We start from the raw sequence: 16,556 nt of genomic DNA on the forward strand, positions 1-16,556 counted from the left end.
ATCATTCCCAGTCATCATGCTTATCATAATTACTAGGCAGAGCATAATTATCAAGCCGTGATAAATCATCAGCCCACCCAAAAATGTGCCTCTTTCCTTGTACTAGGCCAGTGAAGCATTAGGATTTCTATAAATGAACTATATCTGGCATCTGGTTCTTACTTCAAGATTATCTCACTTAAAATCACCCACTCTTTCCCCTTCAGTAATACACCTCAATAGATTAATGATTAATCAGCCATGCTCACTCGTTTCATGCTTCTGGCATTTTTAAGTTGAGCAGGATGCTGGGACTCAGCTATAGCCATCAGAGGCCTTAACACAGTCAAGAATCTTGTAGCTGAGCTTTGAGAGTGAAGATGAAAGTTGATCAGTCTTGTCCAACTCTTTGCGAACCCCATGGATATACAGTCCATGGAATTCTCCACACCAGAATACTAGAGTGAAGTATTCCTTCTCCATGGGATCTTCCTAACCCAGGGATTGAATCCAGGTCTCCCACATTGCAGGTGGATTCTTTACCAGGGAAGCTGAGCCACCAGGGAAGCCCAAGAATACTGGAGTGGGTAGCCTATCCCTTCTCCAGTGGATCTTCCTGATCTAGGAATTGAACCAGGATCTCCTGCATTGCAGGTGGATTCTTTACTAGCTGAGCTGCAAGGGAAGCCCTTGTACAAGAAGTAGCTGAGCTTAAATTGAGTATTATTTTCCAACATCATCTATCACAATACATTACTGTGTCAGTGGTCACAGGATACAGAGCAGTTACACACATACCACACATGCACACTTATATCTACATGCACACTTATATCTGATAAATAGCTTGCCTAACCAAACCCCTACCATCCTCCCACTAATTCTCATACTTTATATACCATTATCACCCTGCCAAACCCCCCAAATAAGTCAAAGCATATAAGATTCTGCTAACTCACCTAACAAACATACTGCCCTCAATTCACCAACCCAAAGTTAGTTGAACTCCAAACTTGCCTCCTAACTGCACCATTGAGTTATTTACATATATAAGGCTTATATAGACAGCCAGCTACCTCAATCTGCCATTTACCTTCAACAAAATTAAAAGTAAAAATTACATTTTAATGATCATTTTGGAGTTTAACAGGGCTATTTTTGTCACAAGATTTGGCGGTGTTGATTGGGAGCCAGGAGTAACAAATCCTGCAGTGCACAACACAGACCTGCCTATGAAAAGTTTTCACAGGCTTTCATACGTCTTGATGGACATTCACATAGGTAAAAACTGCTTACAGATGACCTGAATCTAGAGCTTTTTTTTTTTTTTTAATCAGGATAAACACAGTGTATTTTTGCACAGTTTTGACATAGCTGATTCTCCAGAAATCAAACTACTGTGTATGTGTAATCAGGAGATTCTGTGATAAACCATTTTGGATCACACCTTGTAGTTTTTTGAAATACCAATATAAGATACAGCATTATGGCTGTGGACCCTGCATGTTCTATATGTAGAGGCAAGTTTTCTGAGGACTTACTGGGTCTACAGGCTTCCCTGGTGGCTCAGAAGATAAAGCATCTGCCCGCAATGCGGGAGACCTCGGTTCAATCCCTGGGTGGGAAGATCCCCTGGAGAAGGAAATGGCAACCCACTCGAGTACTCTAACCTGGAAAATTCCACGAAGGAGGAGCCTTGTAGGCCACAGTCCATGAGATCCAAAGAGTCGGACACGACAGCAATTTCACTATTAGGTCTACAGCAGACTTACCAAACATTTACCTACTGAAATACATACACTTTATAAATTATTTCTCCTTTATTACTTAACATTACTTTTTAAAGAGTAGGTTGTTTATACTATGATCTTCTAAGCTATTATCTATGAGTTTCATGACAGGAGCTTATGGTGGTCATTAGGAAATATTTGTTTTAAAAGGGGGCCTTAGGTTTGACATCGTGTGATCAGGGGTCCAGTCCGGCAACTCCCAAATCTGGTTATACCTGCAGCTTTACTACGATAAAGATCCCCAACGCCAGCCCCTGGTTTGGGTCCATCGCTCGCCTCATTCTTGCCTTCCCTATCCCACCTCGAGGAGCACTGCTTTCTCTATTAGATAGATCCGCAGCCGGGAGAAGGAAGTCAGGCTAGAGTACCCGGGATTCCGCTGCAGGGGGCGGGGGCAGAGCACATCCGAGAAGGAGCGATGCTGCTGCTAGAGAGACTCGGCCGCGGTCTAGTGACGTACTTCCGGCCGCGCCGTGGAGCGGCCAGCTTCGGAGGTGAGTGTGGGCTGCGGGAGGCGGGGGCGGTGCCTGGTCAAAACCTCTGGTTGCGGTTGTGATGCTCCAATCTCCGTTGAGGTGGATCTCCTGTGTCTGTGGGCTTCTTCCGCTCCTCTTCGCGCCTACTTTAGATTTAGTAGCCGATTACGTTCCGTCGGGTAGAAGGCGAAGTCTGGGTTATTGTCACAGCCGCGAATCCTCGAGCAATTAGCACTTTGGAGAAGATGCTACTCGCCTTTTGGGAGCTTGTGTTGGAGCGGCCAGAGGGTGGAATATTCGCAGAGGTGAAGAGGCCTAAAATAGTATCACGAGTCTTTTGACGTGTTGGGTTAGTGCAGGGGCTTTTATCTGTATGCGTTTCAAGTATAAGCTTTATGTGCCTTACTTCCTAACAGGGTGAATCGAGGTCAGTGGGGGAACAGAAAAAGCCAAGCCCCTCCAGTGCACCCGAGAGCGGAAGAAGCCCGGATTTTGGAGGGCACTGTCTTCTGGAGCGATGTTAGTTCTAAAAGGTAACCTGGCCCCAACGTCTCTGGGGCTGTGGGATGACGATGACCTGGGAATGATTTTTACAATGTGGAATATACTGATTTTCTCAGTCCTAGAATACCCATAAAACAGTTGTTGAATTGCTCATTTATACCCTCAGGAAAGCATGTTTACTAAAAATGTAAAGTAGTAATGAAGACACACACACACACACATATATATATTTGAAAAGCTTTTGGAATGTGGTTTGTAGTGTATTCAAAGGAAAATTTGTGGTCTTAGGTTTTAACTGCCAAATAGGGAAGAATGGAAATAAATTTAAAAATCATACAACCTCAAGAAACCTTTGGGTACAGGTCTTTTTAGCCTTACAGTATTTAGTTAAAATATTATTTTTCAGAGCCATCACTTCCCATTACTGCTTCAGTGCAGTTATGTTGTGGTATGGTTAGGCTCACTTGCTGTTGTTTTTAGTTTTTGGAAGTTGTCACCCCCATCCCACCGCTGATTTTTTTTTTTTTAATATATGTATGTGTGTATATGTATGTGTGTGTGTGTATTTTGATATGCAAAGCAGTACTATGGTTAGAAAGAACAAAAAGACACACTCAGGTGTCATTTCCTGTCACCCCTTCTACTTCTACACCCCAGGTTTCCTTCTACCCTGTTTTCATTCCCTGAGTTGCTTTCACCGACTTCCAATCCACACCTGAGGCACCCATTCTCCTTAGTTTCTGGTTTTTCCTTTTATTTCTTTTTGCACAAATCACCAGATACACATATATACATATATTTTCTTACAGTTCCTTTTTGTTTTATACAAAAGATAGCACAGTACCTTTTGCATGTTAAAAAGTATTTCATATCATATAGATAAGTATATATTTTAAATGTAATTCATGTATTCAGAAGATTGATCTGGCATGGCATTTATGAAGCATAGTAGTGATGTGAGCACCCATGAAACACTCCAATAAAAAGGAGAACATTACCAATATGGCTGCATGTGTTCTTATGCTCCTCTCCACTCCAGCTCCCACTTTCTGTCCTCTAGAGGTACTCTCTTGAATTTTGTGTTAATCATAGCCTTTGCTGTTGTTGTTTAGTTGCTAAGAGTCATGTCTGACTCTTTTGCAGCCCCAAGGACAGTAGCCCTTCAGGCTCCTCTGTCCATAGGATTTCCCAGGCAAGAATACTGGAGTGGGTTGCCATTACCTTCTTCAAGGGATCTTCCTGACACAGGGATCGAATCCGATCTTGCATTGCAGGCAGATTTTTTTTACCACTGAACCACTAGGGAAATCCATCATTCCCTTACCTATTTTAAAAAATAATTTTATCACATATACTTGTTTCTGTAAATAATGTGATTAATTCTGTTTGTTTTTGAGTTTTATGAAGGTAGTGTCATGGTGTCTGTAAGTCTTCTGGGCAAGTCTTCTGAGACTTACCTAATTCAGTATTATGATCCTAAATTCATCCAGATTGTGTGTGTTGCTGAGTCATTCATTTTTGCTACTGGGTGATGTTCCATTGTAAAAATAGTATGACAGCTTGTTTTGCTGAAAGTCTTCGCTTCATCTCAGGGTCAAAGGATTTGTTAACAAAATAAGCCACTTGTTACATACAAGTAAACAATAGCAATATTAGAGAATTATATAGCTTACTTTTAATATACTAACATTAAAAGAAAAGAGAAACAGCAGAGGATACATCACCAAATTGGGTTTTGACCAACATCCAGACTCAAACAGCACTGAGAAGTCCTGTGTCACAGCACATCTGGAGTCCCAATTGGGAAAAGGTCCCAGGCAGGACATCCTCTGCATGGGTGAGACTTCAAAGATTGCAGTTTGGGTTCTCCTTTATGATCCAGGAAGCAAACTGATATCATTGTCAATCTGAGCAAAACTGCAGCACTGGTAGTGATGTTAATTTTTTTACAATGCTGTTTGCTTTGTTCTGCAAATCTTGGAATGTTGCTAAGTCTGGGAGTGTTTGGCCAGACCTCCTCCAGGGACTTAACAGTTTCCAAGATCTGCTCCCTATCTATCTATTGTGTTTCTCTTCTGACACTCAGAGCAGGTATGGCTGGCACCCATAGCAGTAGTCAGGGCAGTGTGCAGGTAGGTCAGAAGCGAGATCAGAGGCCTGCTCTGTTGTCTCTGAAGCCTAAACAAGACTATTTAATTTCCCTAACACTGCTTGTTCATGTATTCTCAGTGGACATGTAAGGTGTTTCCAATTATTTTGTTACTAAAATACTGCTGATAATGAATAATTTTGTATGTATATCACCTACATATGAGAGGTTCCCTAGGGTATTAGTTTTAAAATTTAGGCGTGAATGTTGAATTTTATCAAACATGTTTGACATCCACTGAGATGGAGAGTATGTTTTTATTTCTTTGATTTATTAATGTGAAAAGTATAACCTGTATGCCAGTATTGAACTTTACTTGCATTCATGGGATGTTCCCTCTTAGTCATGATGTCCTGTTAATAAACTACTACTAACTTATTTTGCTGGTATCTGCTACAGTTTAAAAGTGTTAGAATTATTCATTTTTTAAAGATTTGAAAGGATTTGCCCATGATATATAAGGACTCAGAGTTTTGTGAGAGTTCAGTCTTTATTGGGTCTCTAAACAATTAGGTAAAAGTAATCATGGGTTATGGAGAAAACGTTATGTAATAAAATTGGTAGAACCTTTTGTAGTTTAGCATTCCCTAAAAGCAGAACATTGGACAGAGGCTTGTGGGCAGGCTGTTTATTTGGAAATTTAGTCCTGGGACAGAGTTAAAGACAAGGGCAATGAAACAGAGAAGGCGGGACCAACACAAGGACGCGTCGCCAGACTGGTCTCTCAATGGGAGAGTGGTGCTCTGACTTACAGGGTCTTTGAAGAGCCTTGGAGTCTCATGGCTGCCCACCTGGGAGACTAAAGGGGAAAATGTTTATCGAATGACCTCTATCTGCTGTTGGTCAAGGGTGGCATCACAGATTTTAACTCCCCTGTCCTTCAGGACCCAGTGGATGTGTGCAGATGTCTGCACACAGGACAGAGAAGCCCCAGGGCAGGAGCCACTACCATGTGTGGTATAGACCCTTGAGGAAGCATTGGTAGGTTGTACTTGTGCAAAGCCGGTCAGAGCCTCTGGAACTGGATTAAGAGTTGACAAGAGGACTTGGTAAGGTGCATAAGGTATCTCTTACAGAGCTAGAGAAACAAATTTTACAAAGCAGAGCTTAGGGGGACATTTGTGCCCCCATGCATTCATGTCGATATATGGCAAAAACCAACACAATATTGTGATTATCCTGCAGTTAAAATGAATTAATTAATTAAAAAAAAGCAGAGCTTAATTAAAAAGTAGAAAAGGAAGTGGTGTTCAAAATTAAAAAGCTGGTTGTTTAAAAATAAAACAAAGTTAACATAGATAAACCACAATTCAGCCTAATGTTTTTAGTCTGCCTGGGTTGCTATAACAAAACACCATACACTGTTTGCTTAAACAACAAAGTGATTTCTCTTAATTTTGAAGGCTAGAAGTCCAAGATCAAGGTACTAGATAATTTGATTCTTGGTAAGGATTCTTTTTCATTACAGATGGCTGCTTCTCACTTGTGTCCTTACATGGCAGAGACAGAGCGCTCTGGAGTCTCTTCCTCTTCTTAGGGCACTGGTCCTATCAGATTATGACCTCGTTTAACCTCATTACGTCTTCATGAGTCCTGTCTCCAAATATAGTCACATTGGAAATTAAGGCTTCAACATTCAAATCTTGAGGGGAGACACTGAGTCCATAACATTAACTAAAGCTAAAAGGTCTCGAGAACACATATATCAAAAGAAATAGGAAAAGAAGAGAAGCTTCAGATATGGAAAAAAGTGGAAAAAAAAAAATCACAAGCCAGTGTTTCCCATAATCCTACATTTGTTTAAATTCTGAAAGACATGGATATTTTAAGAAAATATAACATCTCAAGACTGACTTTGGAATCAGTAAAAATCAGGAAATAACCAGTCCATGTTTGTGTGTACAGTATATGTCAGAATTGTAAAAATCCCAGAGTTCTGGCAGTGAGCATCGATGTCATGGCTGGGAGGACCCCTGGGCACAGAACCATTGAACAGATCACTCCTTTCATTTGGAATATAATGAACAAGGAGTGCTACGTCATGGGACCCTGGATAGTATAGTGACTCCCTCTCTCAGGCAGTTGAGGCCTTGGCTTCTTTGCCATCAGAAGCCTGGAAGGTATGAGGAGCCAGCCTGGTATCTCACTTGCAGCCCAGCATCCTCATTGTAATGCTGGGCCTGGCAGGAGCCTAACTTCCAAGATCTCTACAGAGATATCAGTACTCTTGAGGGCTCTCAACTGTATTGGGGAACAGGCACATGGGAGAGAGCGGCTGTACCTTTCTGCATGAACTGCCTCCCTGGGGCCTGACTCAGGCCTCTGTATGGGGGCTGCAGCCTCTCTATCTTGGCTTCTCTGTAAAATAGAAGGGGAAGCTTATTTAGAGAAAGACAAATAAGCCCAAGACCTTGGGAATGTTCTGTCCCTTGATTTGAACTGTTGCTACATGAGTTTGTTTTAGTATTCTTCAGGCTCTACCTCCATTTTATGTACACACTTTTATGTGTACAGTATATGTCAGAACTGTAAAAATCCCAGAGTTCTGGCAGTGAGCATCGATATCATGGCTGGGAGGACCCTGGGCACAGAACCATTGAACAGATCACTCCTTTCTTACCATGGCTGGTAGCTTCTGCTCACACGTCTGTCTGGATGTTGGCTCCCCTGTGTCTCAAACCTTCTGTGGGGGTCTGTATGGTTCCTGGTGGGGGTGACTTGTCTTGTACTTGTTCCCCTGTTTTCCCTCAGCTCCAGTCCTCCTCTGAGAGGGAGATCAGGTGATGGCAGCCATGCTCCTGACATCCTGGCCCGAGGTGAGCTGTGGGTCCTTCATCTGTTCCTCTGAGCAGTTTCACATTGAAGAAAACTGAGAAGGGAAGCCGGTGAGCCTTGCTGTGAAAGCTGGAGGGGGCCTCCATGCTTCCGCCTGCTGGGCTGGAGCTTGTGGAAAGAGGGGTGATGTGGAGGGATGGGGTCCAGAGACCAGGAAAGGAAAGACACGAGTGAGGGGAAGGCAGAGGTATAGTGTTCTGCACAGCGGTTTGTCTTGCTCTACCGGCAGAGGGCTCTGGTGAATAAGAGAAGTGGAAGCTGCCTGTGAATGGAGGAAAATAGCAGAGGTCTAGGATTCCAGGAAGGGGAATATAGATAAAGAGGGACAGCAGGACCAGATCCACATAATGGTTACGCCTATAATTCCAGGGCAAGCAGAAGATGAGAGTGGGGTCAAGTGAAGTAAAAAAGAAAGGATATACTGTGGGGTGGGATGTCTTACTGTGTCCTGGAGAGGCTTTCAGGGCTTGGGGTGCAGTGGTCAAAGTTTAGTTCTCTGTTAAGAGCTATGGATACTCTCCCCCAGAATAACAAGCAAACACAATTTTCCATACAATTTCAGGGATTTCATGGACCCCTTGATGTTCATCCATGGACCTCCATGGACTACCAGTTCAGTCACTCAGTTGTGTCCGACTCTTTGCGACCTCATGATGCACAGCACACCAGGCCTCCCTGTCCATCACCAACTTCTGGAGTTCACCCAAACTCATGTGCATTGAGTCGGTGATGCCATCCCACCATCTCATCCTCTGTCATCCCCTTATTTTCCTGCCCCCAATCCCTCCCAGCATCAGGGTCTTTTCCAGTGAGTCAACTCTTCACATAATTTGGGAATAATCATAGTCACAGTGACTCTAGTTACACCATTTGAAGCTTACTATACTGCAGCCACCATAGTAAGCACTTTACGTGGATCACTCAGTCCTGACTGCAGCTCTGGGAGATAGGCACTGTGTTGTGTTCATTCTGCCACAAAAGAAACAAAAGGCAAAGGGGATCGAAGTGACATGTCCACAGTCACACAGTCATTGCATGACTCTTTACTGTTCAGCCCTGTGTCACATGTGGGACCATAATGTATTCAGATTTCTTATGGCTATATAGGGAATAGTTTTGAGGGGAGATTTGAAAGGAGAGTGACCATTTCAGAAAAAATCCCGTCAGTCTAGGTGATGTAGGCTTCATTAAGACAACTGGTTGCTAAAGAGGAGGATGCTTAACATAATTCAGGTAATGCTTAACATATAAATCTCTAGGACAGTGAGTCAAAGGATTGGGGTGGGGTAAAGGAGGGAGGAGCCAGGAATGAATCACCAGGTTTCTTTTTTATGCGGATTATGGTGGGAGACACCAGCTGAGATTTGAATTCAGGAAGAAGCACTGGTTGTGGGATAAAGTGGGTGGTGGCTGGTGTTGAGGGCATTTCATTTTGTACTGCGAAGTTATTTGACTTATCCAGGTCACACAATGAGTGACTCACAGAAATGCTTACAGGTTGGACTACAATGGTTGATGGGTTGAAGGCCAGTACAATTGAACAAGACACATCCTGGTAGAGAATAGTTGAGAGGCAGATCGCTGCCAGTGTGTCCCAAAGGTGTTACAGAAGGCTGAGGAAGGAGTCTGTGCTGAGTGTGGAGTGATGCAGAGGAGTAACTGAAAAGATGGTGACCTTTCTTCTTTCCCAAACCTCCTTGGAGAGACAGTGAAGTCTTGGGTGAAGTTGGACAGGACGAGGCTTGAATGGGAGAGGGTAACAGAAAACAGGCTTTCAGTGAAACCCATTTGGAAGCAGAATGGGCAGCCTCCTCTTCCCTACTCTCCACCCCCACGCCACCCAGCTGATCTGGGCAACACTGAGCTTCCTCTGCTGGAGGTGCTGGAGCAGAGGCTGTGTATCCTCTTATAGAGGGAACATGATAGGAATCTGTGGCAGGTGGGGGGTGGATGGGATAGAAGCCATGGATGTGCTTTGGAGCTGGCTTGAGGGTGAGGGTGAGGTGTGGTAAGCTGGGCGCAGAAGGCAAGACCTCAAGGCCAGAGTGTTGAGCCTATGGGTGGGTCCAGTGCTGCTGCTGCCAGCGAGGGGCATGGTACCTTAACTGAAAGAAAGCAATTGCATTGGGAGAACTCAGTCATGCGAATTTGTTTTCTTTCATTTCAACTTAATGTCATCTTTTGTAAGTATGAAATATGGCATGAGGTTTCTCTGCTGTAAGCCAGATATGCCATGCCTTACTTTCCAGGTATTTTTTGTAAATATTTTCCCCTATTACCTCTGTGCTCTCCACAAGCGCCTCTTCAAGCCCTCATACTGCCCTCTGCCCCTCACCTAGGGCATGAGCCATGGAATTGGCCGTAGGGCAGCAGGAACCTGTTGTTTCAGAAGTCGGTGACCTTCGAGGACGTGGCTGTGTACTTTACCCAGACGGAGTGGGATGGCCTGTCCACTGCACAGAGGGCCCTGTACAGGGATGTGATGCTGGAGAATTATGGCAATATGGCTTCCCTGGGTAAGCACTTTCTCTCCCCGGGGCTCAGACTGCTTATTAGGGTTTCCTGGCTTCCTTTCCCTTTACTGGTTGCAAGGGGGCTTCTGGTAATCCTTTACGGAGTAGGAACCTCAGGAGCTGATTCCTAATCCCCTAGACCCAGGGGTTGCTGGGAAGGATGAACCCTAAGCCCTTTTGGGGCCAATATAGGACTCTGCTGGGACTGGCATGCACTCTTGATTCACCCTATAGGCTGTTCTGGATACAGAGAGGAAAAAAAGTAGCTTCCTGTTCTGCGGTATTACCTTCAGGTTCCCCCTACCCATACTGCATCTCTTGAGTCTTTCTAGGAATATCAGTGTACTTGGAATATTATTTAGGCCATGGTCAAAAAATGGTATCTGTCCCTTTAGGCAGAATGTCTTTATTTGCCCTGCATGAAGTGTCTCAGTCTGGCCCTGCCCAAATCCTCCCACATCTTCTCAAGCTTCTGCCTCCCACCCCACCCTACACATACACCTTCCTACCCATACACCCCACCCCTTTCCCATAGTTCTTAGACACAGGACCACCCTAGGGCTTGTTCCTTCTCTCCCCATTACTGACACAATCTGAGAAGAGGTTCAAGAAATCAGCTGTGAGAGATTATTCACCTGCCTTTCCTTTTTCCTTTCCCTGAAACAGGATTTCCCCTTCTCAAACCTGCTGTGATCTCACAACTGGAGGGAGGAGGTGAGCTGGAGGGCCCATCTCCACTGGCCTCTGCAGCAGGCACAGGCCCCCAGGGCCTCTGGACTGGTAAGGGAGGCACATATTGCCCTTATGCTGGAAAGTAGTTTAACCCTTTAGGAAGAAAGTCAACTTCAGCAACATAGAAGCATGCCATGTTTATTGGCCAGATGTACAGAGTAACATTTACATAAATTTTGATTTCTAGAGATAGGAACATTTGAGACCTTTCTGTTTTTGTAGTTTGCTATTTCTTTGTAATTCCAAGAACAGATCTTTTTTTGAATGCTTCATTCTAATTCTTTTCAATCCTAATTTTGTTATTCTTATCTGAAACAAAAGGAATGGATTCAGTACTTCTTTGGGTCCTTGCTATTTCCTGTGCACTATCCACTTAATATGAAGGATACAGAATTAAGTCTTTTAACCTAGGCTTTGGAGTAGACTTTCTCAGATCCAGTCCTAACTGTGCTACTTCATAGTTGTGTGACTTTGAGCAGGTCAGTAATTTGCCTTCTCTAATAGTATTCTCACTCTTGAAAATGGAGTAATAATTATAAAATGAGGTAATAGTCCTGTGGGTTGTGGCTTGGTGATAAAAAGAGAACATGTACCAAGCGCCTAACTTATAGTGTATGTTAAATTTCATTTCATTATAAATATCAATAACCTCAGATATGCAGATGACACCACCCTTACGGCAGAAAGTGAAGAGGAACTAAAAAGCCTCTTGATGAAAGTGAAAGAGGAGAGTGGCTTAAGTTGCTTAAGCTTAAGTGAGCTTTAAGTTGGCTTAAAGCTCAACATTCAGAAAAGTAAGATCATGGCATCTGGTCCCATCACTTCATGGGAAATAGATGGGGAAACAGTGTCAGACTTTATTTTTGGGGCTCCAAAATCTCTGCAGATGGTGATTGCAGCCATGAAATTAAAAGACGCTTACTCCTTGGAAGGAAAGTTATGACCAACCTAGATAGCATATTCAAAAGTAGAGACATTACTTTGCCAACAAAGGTCTGTCTAGTTAAGTCTATGGTTTTTCCAGTGGTCATGTATGGATGTGAGAGTTGGACTGTGAGAAAGCTGAGGGCTGAAGAATTGATGCTTTTGAACTGTGGTGTTGGAGAAGACTCTTGAGAGTCCCTTGGACTGCAGGGAGATCCAACCAGTCCATCCTAAAGGAGATCAGTCCTGGGTGTTCATTGGAAGGACTGATGCTGAAGCTGAAACTCTAATACTTTGGCCACCTCATGCGAAGGGTTGACTCATTGGAAAAGACCCTGATGCTGGGAGGGATTGGGGACAGGAGGAGAAGGGGACGAAGAGGATGAGATGGCTGGATGGCATCACTGACTCGATGGACATGAGTGTGGGTAAACTCCAGGAGTTGGTGATGGACAGGGAGGCCTGGCGTGCTGCAATTCATGGGGTCACAAAGAGTCAGACACGACTGAGCGACTAAACTGAACTGAATGTATTTTAGCAGAAAGCTGTACATAATAAGCTGTAGGAAGTAAGGTGGGAGGAAGTACTGCTATCAGTTTGGCATTTCTCAAAAGAAGAATGAATGCATCACCTGGGCATTTGCAGATGTGCAGGTTGTCATTCAGTTAGTTTGGGGCAGGGCCAAGATTCTCTTTTGAAGTAATGAGGTTCTCATGGGCTCACACAGAGTAGCTGCCAGGTGATTTCCTATTTCTCATGAGGCCCAGCTTTAATTCCTGTCTTTGGGGTCCACAAGATACTCTTGCATCCTTTTGATAAATCTTTTTTTTTTTTTTAAAAGATGGTTTTATTGGATTTTTGTTCCTTGTGATTGTACAACCAGATGTTTACTGACAAAGGAAGACATATTTTGGAAATGAAATGGAGAGTTTAAAGTGTTTGACCAAACAGAGGGGGAAGTCAGTGATGTTGTGGAGATTCTCAGTCAGAGAAGTCTAGATTTCATTCTGTAGGCAGCCCACAGTCCTGAAGTCTTTGAACAACCCATCATGATGTCAGCAGAGGATAGAAACATTCATCTCATCAGTGTATGTAGGTTAATTGGGATAAGGAACCAAATGGGTTCTAGGCAGGCAGAAGGGGAAATCATAGGGCACAAGACCTATGTCAGCAGAGTTGATTTCTTTTTTAATTAATTAATTTATCTCTGCACTTGGTCTTTTGTTGCTTCATGTGGGTGTTTGCTACTTGTGGCAAGCAGAGGCTACTTTTTATTGTGGAGCATGGGCTCTGGGCTTGCCGGCTTCAGTAGTTGCAGCATGCAGGCTTAGTTGCCCCATGGCATGTGAAATCTTCCCAGACAAGGGACTGAACCCATGTCCTGCAGGAAGAGAAAGATGACTTGGGATTACTGTTTCGCATTATCATCTTGGTATTATAATGAAATACTGGGGTATGGGGCTTATTACATGTGATTGAGAAGAGATGAGACATGAAAAAATAGAGGCAACATTTTGGGGCCAATTTTGAGAAATTTGAGAATAAGTATAGAGATCATTAGTTCTACTAGAACTGTGGGGATTATAGAAGAACTAACAAGATGACAGAAAGAATGTTGGAGAGTGACCAATTTTAGGATTGTAGGAGGTATGAGGAAAGACAAGGTGAATGCAGCAGTGTTCTGGTATGGGTGGGAAGAGGTTGGGTCAAAGGGATCAAATGGGCCTGAACAGAGCCATTCACAAGTACAGAAAAAGAAGTTAAAGGAGAAAGTTTGGAAAGCCTAGAAATTCAGTTCTAAGAAAACAAACAAAATTCATTCCCACTTGCTTCCTAGTGCTGTCAATACTTGCCATTCCTTGTTGCCACATGTTGGATTCTGTGCCTTTTCCTTCTTAAGCAGTTTCCATTTTTATTAACAGAAACTGCAAAGTGTAGTAAAATATGATGTGATAGAAGGAATCTTGATCTGGCAGATAGGACCTAGAATTTTTGTCTCACTGCTGTTACTCTTAACCTTCTTGTTATTGGCTATTGGTTTAAAGACTGGTGATCTTTTAAAATCATTACTTTACTATTTGTAATATTTGCACATGCTCAAAACAGTACAAAAAGTGCATAAAGTGGAAGCAGTGGGGAAGGTTCCCAAAATTCCTGTGCCAGTTTGCTCAGTTTCTTGTGTATTCCTGCAGTAGACTCCTAGGCATATTCAAATAGACGTATGTCGGCCCTTTTTACTTTCTGTACACAAATGGAAGATATTTTACATACCATATCTCAAGTTGTTTTTCCAGTAAAAAATGTATCTGACATCTTTTCACATCAGCACACATGGGTTTATTTCATTTTTTTAAATAGCTACATATTATTCCAGCTTTAGATTCTTTGGCCCAGTCTGATGATTTTAAAGAGCCTCTCGATTACTCTGATCATGTATTCTGTCACAGTTCTTTTTCTTTTTTTTAACATGGTTCTTACATGATATTTTATGTTTTGTTTTTTATATTAGATATTGATATCCAGACTAACAATAATTTGACAGAAGAAATGTATGAAGAAAAATATAATATATCATACGAACTTCAGAGGAACTCTTTTAAGGAAACAGACTTTTCAGAAACCTATATTCTAGAGAAACAGCAGGACGTCCACTCAGTAGGAAGTGTGAAGAAAGAAAACAGCAATGTCATTGACAAGATGGTCAAAGACAGTACTAGCCCCATGGAGGAGTGTTTCTTTAGTCAGAGTCCAAATTTGAATCAGTGTCATATCATCTCCACTGGAGAGCAGCCCCCTGAGTGTACAGGACTGGAGAAAGCCTTCAGCTTTGACACAAAACTTATTCAACAGGAAATAATTAATTCTGGGGAAAGACCTTTTAAATGTGAAGAATTAATGGAAAACTTTAGCTGTAACTCTCAACTTAATCAGGGTCAAGATAGCTACACTGGGGAGAAGCCCCATGAGTATAAGGATTGTGGCAAAGCCTTTAGCATCAATGCAAAATTAATTTGGCATCAAAGACTTCACAGTGGGGAGAAGCCCTTCAAATGTGTAGAGTGTGGTAAAAGCTTCAGTTACAGTTCCCATTATATTACACATCAGACAATCCACAGTGGGGAGAAGCCGTATCAGTGTAAGGTGTGTGGAAAAGCCTTCAGTGTTAATGGGAGTCTAAGTAGGCATCAGAGAATCCATACAGGAGAGAGGCCCTATCAGTGCAAGGAGTGTGGGAGCAGCTTTAGCTGCAGTTCTGCATATATCATACATCAGAGAATCCACACTGGAGAGAAACCTTATGAGTGTAATGACTGTGGGAAAGCTTTCAATGTTAATGCAAAATTAATTCAACATCAGCGGATCCACACTGGAGAGAAACCTTATGAATGTACTGAGTGTGGGAGAGGCTTCAGGTGCAGTTCCCAGCTTAGGCAGCATCAGAACATCCACACTGGAGAGAGGCCCTTTCAGTGTAAGGAGTGTGGAAAGGCCTTTAGTAGTAATGCAAAACTCATTCAGCATCAAAGAATTCACACAGGGGAGAAACCCTATGAGTGTACTGAATGTGGAAAAGCCTTTGGCGTCAAAGGGAAATTAATCCAGCACCAGAGAATCCACACGGGTGAGAAACCCTATGAGTGTAAAGAATGTGGCAAAACCTTCAGATGTAACTCCCAGCTTCGGCAGCATCTGAGAATCCACACCGGGGAGAAGCCCTATGAGTGTAATGAGTGTGGAAAGGCCTTCAACGTTAATGCAAAATTAATGCAGCATCAGAGGATTCACACTGGGGAGAAACCATTTGAATGTAATGAGTGTGGGAAATGCTTTACTTCTAAAAGAAACCTACTCGATCATCACCGAATCCACACTGGAGAAAAGCCCTACCAATGTAAGGAATGTGGGAAAGCCTTTAGCATCAATGCAAAACTAACTAGGCATCAGAGAATACACACTGGGGAAAAACCTTTCAAATGTATGGAATGTGAGAAAGCATTCAGCTGTAGTTCTGACTATATTGTGCATCAGAGAATCCATACTGGAGAGAAACCCTTTCAGTGTAAGGAGTGTGGAAAAGCCTTCCATGTTAATGCTCATTTAATTCGGCATCAAAGAAGCCACACTGGGGAGAAACCCTTCAGATGTGTGGAGTGTGGCAAAGGCTTCAGCTATAGTTCTGACTGTATTATACATCAGACAGTTCATACTTGGAAGAAACCCTTTGTGTGTAATGTGTGTGGGAAAGCCTTCAGGTTTAGCTTCCAACTTAGTCAGCATCAGAGCATCCACAGTGAAGAAAAGTCCTAATGAAAGGGATGTATAAAATTGTCGGCATTAATGCTGAACTGGATCAAGTGTCCTCAGATTCACCATGGTGGAAAACTCTGAAAGGGAAATTAATATGGCCGAGTCTTCATAAGGAAACAAATCTTTTTCATTTTACTCAATTTTAAATCAAGAATGATGACCAGTTTTCAAATAACATCCAAAAATAAATAGTTTGGTTTATACCAACAACCAATAGAAAATACAATGAAGGAAAATATTCCATTGCCAACAGCATCAAGAAGAGTCAATTTTCCGGATATAAACTTATTATGTAGGACTTATGTGGAGAACTTACAGATCTCCACTGAGGGCCACAGAAAGGAAG

General features: G+C 42.8%; 1 protein-coding gene across 7 annotated transcripts; it reads left to right on the forward strand.

Moving 5' to 3' along the window:
- Positions 1-1,351: 1,351 nt before the first annotated feature.
- On the forward strand, positions 1,352-16,215 carry ZNF23 (zinc finger protein 23). 7 transcript variants are annotated; one of them, XM_061387825.1, is made up of 6 exons: positions 1,352-2,263; positions 2,662-2,778; positions 7,650-7,714; positions 10,123-10,249; positions 10,913-11,026; positions 14,412-16,215. In XM_061387825.1, the coding sequence occupies exons 3-6, from the start codon at positions 7,682-7,684 to the stop codon at positions 16,208-16,210; spliced, it is 2,073 nt and encodes a 690-aa protein (XP_061243809.1). In that variant the 5' UTR covers positions 1,352-2,263; positions 2,662-2,778; positions 7,650-7,681; the 3' UTR covers positions 16,211-16,215. The 7 variants fall into 7 exon arrangements, with proteins under 7 accessions (XP_061243809.1, XP_061243811.1, XP_061243815.1 ...); XM_061387827.1 differs by lacking the exon at positions 1,352-2,263 and adding an exon at positions 2,270-2,550 and having other exon boundaries at positions 7,650-7,783; positions 10,073-10,249; XM_061387831.1 differs by lacking the exon at positions 1,352-2,263 and adding an exon at positions 2,270-2,550 and having other exon boundaries at positions 7,650-7,783.
- Positions 16,216-16,556: the final 341 nt, after the last annotated feature.

This window comes from Bos javanicus, chromosome 18 (genome assembly GCF_032452875.1).
Source record: "Bos javanicus breed banteng chromosome 18, ARS-OSU_banteng_1.0, whole genome shotgun sequence".
In the NCBI taxonomy this organism is placed as follows: Eukaryota; Metazoa; Chordata; class Mammalia; order Artiodactyla; family Bovidae; genus Bos; species Bos javanicus.

Excerpts from the sequence above, each read along its gene's own strand:
- ZNF23 (XM_061387825.1), top strand. The coding sequence starts at position 7,682 with ATGGCAGCCATGCTCCTGACATCCTGGCCCGAG. Across the intron at positions 7,715-10,122 it reads TCCTGACATCCTGGCCCGAG|AAGTCGGTGACCTTCGAGGA; the intron begins GTGAGCTGTGGG and ends CTGTTGTTTCAG. Across the intron at positions 10,250-10,912 it reads TGGCAATATGGCTTCCCTGG|GATTTCCCCTTCTCAAACCT; the intron begins GTAAGCACTTTC and ends TCCCTGAAACAG.